The sequence below is a fragment of the Podarcis cretensis genome (genome assembly GCF_951804945.1).
Source record: "Podarcis cretensis genome assembly, chromosome: 8".
Lineage (NCBI taxonomy): Eukaryota > Metazoa > Chordata > Lepidosauria > Squamata > Lacertidae > Podarcis > Podarcis cretensis.
In genome coordinates, this window is record NC_137177.1 from 84,254,490 (window position 1) to 84,263,964 (window position 9,475).

The window sequence follows — 9,475 nt, forward strand, 5'->3', positions numbered from 1 at the left end:
TTTGGTGGGAAGGTAAACGGCGTTTCCATGCGCTGCTCTGGTTCGCCAGAAGCGGCTTAGTCATGCTGGCCACATGACCCGGAAGCTGTACGCTGGCTCCCTCGGCCAATAAAGCGAGATGAGCGCCGCAACCTCAGAGTTGTCCACGACTGGACCTAATGGTCAGGGGTCCCTCTACCTTTAAGGAAATGCAGGCAGGGGAAGAAGCTGAAGCCACAACAGGGCACGTTAGAATGCTCTTTTCTTTTAGGGAAAAACAAACAAACTGTTTCCGATGCCTAGTTGTGCTTACTTTGGAATGATCCCAGTGTAGATTGTTGATGAGCAACGTTTCTTAAGTTTCACTGGGTCTTCCCCACCCTGACACATTGCCTGATGTTAATTTTTCCTGGGAATCTTGGCCCTTTAGGGAAGGGAGATGTTCTCTGGTCACCTCCTTTGCGGTCTTCAAATATATGGCACTCTACAGCCTGGTGCAGTTTGTCTCTGTGCTCCTGCTCTACACGGTAAGGATTGCGAGAAAAAGAAAAGCCTTTGCCTTGAGTTTCCTTCCTGCTCTCGTGTTTCCATGCTCATTGCTGCTGTCAGCACCTTGAGGGTCAAGACATGGATGCTGGTGGTTCTACTGAAGTTCCACTATTGTGCATTTGCAAGTTTGATGGGGCTCCTGAGCACTTTCTGGTTGTATTTTGCAGCCACCAGTGAGAGATGTTTGCACAGTTATAGGCCCATATGCCAAAGACAGCACGGTGGACTTCAAGACGGATGGGATCCTGTATTTGATAGATCCCTCTGGATTCGGAATACTAAATACTCGCTCATATGATCACAGTTGATTATTTCTTCAAGCTCTTCTCCCTTTTGTGGTGGGGAGGCCCGTCCTCCTCTCCAACTGCTTCTAATCTTTAGCATAAACCTGTGCATGCCATTGGGCCACTGCAGCATCCCGTGGCAATGAGTCCCACAGGTTAGGATGTGCATAGCAATTGCAACGCAAAAGCTCTGACCCATCCAGCCCATTTTCCTGTCCCAGGAGAGGCTCATACTGTGCCGCTGTAATCTCAAATGGGAGGGGGGTGTACATGGCAGAATTAAAGGTAGACTGCTCCTGAACCGTGGAGGCTCTGTTTCTTGAAAGTGGGCACATGGATCGTCTTACCACCCCAACCCAGATCAACACCAATCTGAGCGATCTGCAGTTTTTGTTCTTTGACCTGATCATCACCACCACGGTGGCTGCTCTGATGGGCAGGACGGCGCCGGCGAAGGATCTGGGCCCCAAGCGCCCGCAAGGAGCCCTCATCAACATCATTGTCCTGAGCAGCCTCGCCCTCCAGACCAGCCTCTTCATCGCCATCCAGGTCACCAGCTACTACATCACTGTCTCTCAGCTGTGGTAAGCAATGGGCGCAGGGGGTGAAACCAGCATGATGGGAAGTTGAGGAGGAGGAGGAGGTGTCGGCCGTGGCAAGCTCTCAGGCTGGCATTTTCCAGTTTGATTTGGCTGCCCTGCCAGTTCCAACCTGCTGGTCAAAGAGGACCCCTTTTCTCCGGCCATCAAGGCCCAGGGATGGGTGGTTGAGTCTTGTTGTGTCTCCTACCTCTGCCCCAGGTACGTCCCCTTGAACAGTACGGTGGCAGCCCCTCAGAACCTCCCGAATTACGAAAACACCGTCATCTTCTGTATTTCCGGGTTCCAGTACCTCATCCTGGCAGTAGCCATGTCCAAAGGGCAACCCTTCCGCAAGCCCCTCTACACGAACGGTAAGTCTGGCCCCTCCCCAGGGGATTCCTTGACACCGTCCTCCATCTTCACTGCCAAACCTTAGGGAGAAGTGAATCTCAGTCCGTCCCCCACTCTTCTTTCTCTTCCTGTTTGGGCTTCTCCCTCTTCCCCAAGCAGCCATTGACTCTTGTGAGCTTCCCATGGATTTTCGCTTCCATTTGCAGAAGCTGCCCAGCTCGTGCCCATTCTGATGCTGGTACTTTTATTTATTTTTATTATTTGTGAGTCGAGGACCCGCCACCCGCATAGGAGTATAATAAGACACAAAGACACATTATTTTAGGTTAATGGGCAAAATTCGGCCACAACTTTTATTGGTTACAGCATGTGAGTAGTATTGGCTTAGGCATTGGATGAAACAGCAATACCAGACTCCTCCCCGCACAGCCAGGAGTCATACAGTGGTGCCCCGCAAGACGAATGCTTCGCAAGACGGAAAACCCGCTAGACGAAAGGGTTTTCCGTTTTGGAGGTGCTTCGCAAAACAAACTTCCTATGGGCTTGCTTCGCAAGACGAAAATGTCTTGCGAGTTCCTGCGGGTTTTTTTCCCTTTCCCCCCCTTTTTCTAAGCCGCTAAGCCGCTTATCAGCTGATCCGCTAAATCGCTTATCAGCTGATCCGCTAAGCCGCTTAACAGCTGATCCGCTAAGTCGCTTAGCAGCTGATCCGCTAAGCCGCTTATCAGCTGATCCCCTAAGCCGCTAAGCCGCTTAACAGTTGATCCGCTAAGCCGCTTATCAGCTGATCCGCTAAGCCGCTTAACAGTTGATCCGCTAAGCCGCTTATCAGCTGATCCGCTAAGCTGCTTAACAGCTGATCCGCTAAGCCGCTAAGCCACTTAACAGCTGATCCGCTAAGCCGCTAAGCCACTTATCAGCTGATCCACTAAGCCCCTAAGCCGCTAATAGCGCTAATCCGCTAAGCCGCTAATGGGCTTGCTTCGCAAGACGAAAAAACCGCAAGACGAAGAGACTCGCGGAACGGATTCTTTTGGTCTTGCGAGGCACCACTGTATTAGGGTTAACAATGAATGGGAGGAGCTTGTTGATGCAAATACAACTGGAAGCTCCCCCATGACGTCACCGGGGGTCGTGCCATGGCCCTAGCCACCAGCAGGGCATCGGACAGGATCCACGACTGCCGGATTCCTTTAACGGAATACCCAAAAGAGGAGGGGTAGATGATGGCGCATACCCAATCCTCCAACACAGCACACATATTCCAATGCCTCAATGCCAATATCGGAAAGTTGTGATGAATTGCTACGAGGTAGGCGAAAAAACCAAGAGGCTGGTGCCAATTTGCCAAATGGATAAAAAAGTCCTACCAGGCCCCTTGGGCAACCAAGGCAACCAACCGAAGTCCATAGCAAGGTCAATATGCAAAAGAAGCTGACCTAAGAGGGAGGGAGGGCAGGAGATCCGAAGAAAACAGGGACAGGCTGGGAGCAGAGCGCTGCCGCGGCCGTTTAAATGCAGCTAGCCCCGCCCACCAGCTGGCCCTATTGGTCGGCTGGGAGGCTTGGCCGCGGCGCAGAAGCAATCAGGAGCAGGGAGCCGAAAACGCATCCCTGCCCCAGCGGGAGGCTGCTCCCGCTCACAACCCCTCCCCTCTGGGAGGAGGAGAGGCCTTCCTTCACAAAATCTGTTACCTAGCCTTCACTCTAAGGTTGCAGTTAGAACAAGGTAATATGAATCCCCGCAATGGGGTGAGCTCCTGTTGCTCAGTCCCAGCTCCTGCCAACCTAGCAGCTTGACAGCACGTCAAAGTGCAAGTAGATAAATAGGTACTGCTCCAGAGGGAAGGTAAACGGCGTTTCCGTGCGCTGCTCTGGTTCGCCAGAAGCGGCTTAGTCATGCTGGCCACATGACCCGGAAGCTGTACGCCGGCTCCCTCAGCCAGTAAAGCGAGATGAGCACCGCAACCCCAGAGTTGGCCATGACTGGACCTAATGGTCAGGGGTCCCTTTACCCTTTATAAAACCAGAGTAAGCAGTTTTAAAAAAACCACACATAGGTAAAAACCATTCCAAGCAGAAGAGAGCACCAAACACGAGCCCCTTCCCTGCCAGAGGCCGTGGGTGAAGCGGGGCATCTTCTTGGTCCTGATAGTCTGAGCTGGAGGGGTTGGAATACGCCTATGGGGCTGTCTGTGGCTTGTGGAAGGGTGAGACCCACAAGGGCCCATGCTCTTGAAAGTGCCCCTTTTTACGTCGTAAGCCTTAGAACAAAGCTTTCCAAACTGTGCGTCGTGACACATTAGTGTGTAGGTGTGTCTCACGAATGCTCCCCAGGGTTGGGAAGGCGGTAGCTTAACCTCCAGTTGGCTAGCAAAAGGGAATTACTGTCTTGCAAAATGTCTGAAAAGCAGGTCAGTTTGGAAAGCTCTGCCTTAAGAATCACAGAATTGTAGAGTCTGGAGGGACCACGAGAGACATCTAGTCCAACCCTCTGTAATCCAGGAATATTTTGCCCAACATGGGACTTGAACCCTGAGCCTGAGACGTAAGAGTCTCGCGCTCTTACCAACTGAGCCATCCAATTAGACTTGCGGCGTATGTGTCTGCCTGCCTGCCTGCCTGCCTCCCAGCATGTTGTAAGTGCTCATCCTTTTCCTTGCTTCTCAATACTTTCTCTTTGTTCCCCTCCGCCCCGCAGTGGTGTTCTTGATAGCCTTAATCATCCTTTTCGGCCTCATGATCTGGTTAACCCTTTACCCGCTGGGCTTCATGAGATACCTCTTGAAACTGAAGGCCATCGACGACCTGAACTTCAAGCTCGCTCTGCTGGGGATGGCTGCTCTCCACTTCTTCACAGCCTTCATGCTGGAGGTATTGGGTGGGCAGGGGGAGAGAGTTACAAGTCATGGCCAAAAGGGAGGCCGGGGACATGGTGTCTGAGAAAAGGATGGAGGGGGGAGGGACAGGGAGAAGGGAGCTTGCTCCTCTTCCTTTTCCTCCTCCTGCTCCCCTTCCCTAAACACTTGAGTAAAAACAACAACTACAAATTATTATTTATACCCCGCCCATCTGGCTGGGTTTCCCCAGCCACTCTGAGTGGCTTCAAACAAACATTAAAAATACATTAGAACATTAAAAGCTTCCCTAAACAGGGCTGCCTTCAGATGTCTTCTAAACGTCAAATAGTTGTTTATTTCCTTGACATCTGATGGGAGGGCGTTCCACAGGGCAGGTGCCACTACCGAGAAGGCCCTCTGCCTGGTTCCCTGTAACTTTATCAGGGTTAACATTTTAAAAACACATTACTATCACATTACAGTGATAGAAATATTAAAAAAAAACCCATAATGACAGACAGCCTAATAGTAAAATAATCACCATAATTATTTCACAGGCCATAGATTATTTAATAGCCATAGGCCTGGGTGAAGAGTAATGTTTTTGCCTGGCACCTGAAGACGTGTAGTGATGGCGCCTGGCGGGGAGAGCATTCCACATTCAGGGAGCCACCACAGAAAAGGCCCGTTCTCTTGTTGCCACCCTCCGAACCTCTCTGGGATGGGAGAGAAGCGCCTCAGATGATGATAATGATAATGATAATGATAATGATAATAATAATTTATACCCCGCCCATCTGGCTGGGTTTCCCCAGACACTCTGGGCGGCTTCCAACAAAACACTAAAATACAGTAACCTATTAAACATTAAAAGCTTCCCTAAACAGGGCTGCCTTCAGATGTCTTCTAAAAGTTTGGTAGTTATTTTTCTCTTTGACATCTGGTGGGAGGGCGTTCCATGGGACGGGTGCCACTACCAAGAAGGCCCTCTGCCTGGTTCCCTGTAACTTGGCTTCTCGCAGCGAGGGAACCGCCAGAAGGCCCTCAGTGCTGGATCTCCATGTCTGGGCAGAACGATGGAGGTGGAGACACTCCATCAGGTATACTGGACTGAGGCCGTTTAGGGCTTTAAAGGTCAACACCAACACTTTGAATTGTGCTTGGAAATGTACAGGGTGCCAGTGTAGGTCTTTTAAGACCGGTGTTACATGATCTCGGCAGCCGCTCCCAGTCACCAGTCTAGCTGCCGCATTCTGGATTAGTTGTAGTTTCTGGGTCCCCTTCAAAGGTAGCCCCACGTAGAGCGCATTGCAGTAGTCCAAGCGAGAGATACCCAGAGCATGCACCACTCTGGCGAGACAGTCTGCGGGCAGGGAGAGTCTCAGTGTGTACCAGATGGAGCTGGTAAACAGCCGCCCTAGACACAGAATTGACCTGCACCTCCATGGACAGCTGTGAGTCCAGAATGACTCCCAGGCTGCGCACCTGGTCCTTCAGATGACAAGCAATGGCTCCTGATGAAAATTGGCATTCTAAAAAGGGTTAGGCAAATCTGAGGTTGTGGGTATATGAGAGGAAGGGCCCACCTGCAGCTAATAACCATGGCCCTTGAGTGAAACCTGCATGTTAAGGGGCAGTCTACCCCTGTGTGCCAGGTTGGGAGCAGACCACAGAGAGGGAGCTGCTGCCTTCCAGCCTCGCCAGAGAAGCCTCTGTCGTGGGAGCTGCTGTTGGGTGCAGTGGGCTTGGCAGGGCGGCCAGCCTCTCAGGGTCTCTCTCTCTCTCCCGCCCTCTCCAGACCTGCCTGGACTACGGGCTTCTCAACGGCCTCCGGAACCTGTGTGGGAAAAAGTCGTCGAAGAAGCTCTTCAAAAGGCTGGAGAAGGAGCTGAGCCAGCAGCAGCCCTTGTGGCCTCCGCTCCACGAACCCATCTTTGCCACCGCTGCTGCCACCCAAATCACCCCTGTCATGAGGTGACGCTGGGCGCAGACACACATGATGCCTGTGTGGACATGAAAGACGGAGGCGCCTCTTCTGCGCCTTCCCTTGGTACGGGACCATTTTATTTATTTCCACTGGTCGCTACACTGTCCTTCATTCCGCTGCTGCCCGCTTGGCAAAAGACCCCGGAAACGACACTCTTCCTCCTCCATTTAAAGCCCTTGTGTTACCTGCTGCCCCACTTGCCAAGGTGGAGGCAGGAGGCGATCAGGTCCCCCTCCATAGCAAGAGAAGCCCCCCGCCAGCTGTCAGCTCTAAAATCTGAGATCTGTCTGGGAGTGGGAAGAGTTGTACCTCACCCGAGTTGAAAGCTTGCAGACGGGCTAGATTTGGCTTGGTCCGTCTCCTGGCGCGAGATGGGGGCAGGCTATGCCACATTGCCATGAAGGGACCGACGTATTTCCTGCCAGCCATTCTGGGCTTTGTTTTTGAGCCTGGTTGGCAACTGGATTCCGGCTGAGGTTCCTTGCAGCTCTGGAAGAATTCCAAAGAGGAAGCCTTGACTGGTACAATTTTTGTGGGGGCGCGAACCAGGCAACCCTAGCCCAGCCCTCCTGCGTCAGCCAGGTGGGCAGACAGTTCAGCGTGGCTCTGCTTTGCCCCAGTAGAGGTGGGGTCACTCCAGCAGCGTGGGTTGCCCCTTCGCCTGGCACGCATGTGCCCCCTGCCCATCCGGTGCACAAACACAGACCGTCCCGGGTGCCAGAAACCCAACGCTACACCACTGGTCCCTCTTGAAGCACTGAGACCCCCCACTAGTGCCCTGGAGTGTCTTCCTGTGGAGGGGGTGGGTGGGGTGTTAGGAATCAGGCAGCTCTTTCCCTCTTTGATTGGCCCAGATGTGCTGGTCCCATTTCCTCTGTTGAAAAGAGAGCAATGTACTTGCCCAAGTGACTGTATTTCCTGTGGAGAGAGTTGCAAGGAGAATGGAGCCCCCTGTGATTTGGACGCTGTCGTGTGTCCCTCCTCCATGCCAGAATTACTGGAAATTGTAGCAATTTGCACCAGCCTCAAAATGAGAAAGCTCATCAGGGCTGTGTGTGTGTGTGTATGTGTATGTGTGTGGTTTCCAATAGGGCTATCTCCCCCACCCTTATCCCAAGATCACCCACTCCGCAAGAAAAATGTAAAAGGTTACGTGAAAGGATGGATGTGCTGAGAGTGAGAGAACCCAGTTCTGTATGGCTATGAACGAGTCTCACAATAAACAGATGATATTTTCTGGGCAATTCTGTTCTTCCTTTTAACAGATACATATCCTGCTTTGTGATTAGTTCACAGTCTTTCGGAGGGAAGCTAATAACTTAAAGTCACCCTTGGGAAAAGCATAATGTGCAGCTTGCACCCACAATGCTTGAAAGCAGCGGAACAGTGGGGAAGAAAGCTAAATTTGGCTATAAAACTGCGAAAAGAAAACCCAGCTCCAGAGTCAAAGAACTGAGGAAGGAAAGAGTTGCTCTGTTGGGCTCAGCCGGGTCTCTGCTTTCCTGGGAATCACGTGGGGTTGGTACAAAGCAAGGTGAAAGAGTTTGCTTCAGCGAAGCACCTGAGAGGGGCGGCAGCTGGAGGCTGATTAGAAGCTGCCACCACACCCACCTGCCCTTGGGCTCTCATCCTGGCTCTCTTGTGCCTTCCTGGAGGGTCTTCCATTTTGAAAATCAGTGTTTTATGATTTCTGCTCCCTCCGAGGAACAAGAGGATAGGAGGAGGGGGTGATGTCAGGGCAGGGTGAAGTTGTAACAGCACAGTATTCAAAACGGAGCCCTGGAAAGAAGGGTGCATGGCAGAATTGCTTGCTTTGTAGAAGTGGCCGAGGGACAGAGGCATTGGGGGGGGGTTGGCTCAGGTTCTGGGGTGGCGTCTCAGGCAGCTGCAAATCAAGGACAGGCATGTACCAGAAAGGGAATAATAATAATAATAATAATAATAATAATAATAATAATAATAATAAATAATAATAATAATAATAATAATAATAATAATAATAATAATAAACAATAAATATTTATACCCCGCCCATCTGGCTGGGTTTCCCCAGCCACTCTGGGCGGCTTCCAACAGAACACTAAAATACAATAACCTATTAAATATTAAAAGCTTCCCTAAACAGGGCTGCTTTCAGATGTCTTCTAAAAGTTTGGTAGTTATTTTTCTCTTTGGCATCTGGTGGGAGGGCCTTCCACAGGGCGAGTGCCACTACCGACAAGGCCCTCTGCCTTTTTCTCTGTAACTTGGCTTCTCGTAGCAAGGGAACCACCAGAAGGCCCTTGGAGCTGGACCTCAGTGTCTGGGCAGAACGGTGAGCAGCGGTGAGCTGAGGCAAGGATAGCCCCCCACCCCACCCTGTGCCCCCACAACCAAGAGCGGCCCAAGACATTTTGCCACTAGAGGCAAAGGCCAACTCCCAAGAGACTGCAATCTACTTTCACAATTAAAATCTGGCAGTGATCTACCCCATTTTTAAGGGGTTCAGCAGCTCAAATTTGTTTAACTTTTTTTGGGGAAAAATTCCTGTTTTGGGGGGAGTTAAGGGGCAGACTTTTTGGGGAGGGGACTTCCGTTTTTGAGGGGGAAGGAAGGCAAGGGAAATTGGGGTTAAGTCATTCACGAAAACATCGCTATGGATGAAAACAGCCACACAGAGTCTTCCTTTCCTGAGTTCAAACAATGGAGGGCACGACGAGGGGGCGGGACAGGAGTCTGATTTACCAGCGCAGAGGAAAGGGAGCCAGAGATCGACCGCGGTCTACCAAAATTGCAGGGATCTACCAGTAGATCGCAATCGACCTGTTGGACATCCCTGGGATGTTGCATTCCCCCTTCTGCACAAAATCGTGACTAAACAGGGTCCTACATCACACCCTGAGGGCAGCAAGGGAGCTTAGGGGCT

General features: G+C 51.4%; 1 protein-coding gene across 1 annotated transcript in view; it reads left to right on the top strand.

Annotated features, from left to right (window-relative positions):
• Positions 1-7,814, top strand: part of ATP13A2 (ATPase cation transporting 13A2) — a 45,060-nt gene extending 37,246 nt beyond the window's left edge. Inside the window, exons 25-29 of the mRNA XM_079987395.1 lie at positions 410-506; positions 1,173-1,396; positions 1,613-1,764; positions 4,445-4,617; positions 6,382-7,814. Coding sequence (XP_079843521.1) covers positions 410-506; positions 1,173-1,396; positions 1,613-1,764; positions 4,445-4,617; positions 6,382-6,561 — 826 coding nt within the window. The 3' untranslated portion in view covers positions 6,562-7,814. The remainder of the gene's footprint in view (positions 1-409; positions 507-1,172; positions 1,397-1,612; positions 1,765-4,444; positions 4,618-6,381) is intronic.
• The last annotated feature ends 1,661 nt before the right edge of the window (positions 7,815-9,475 follow it).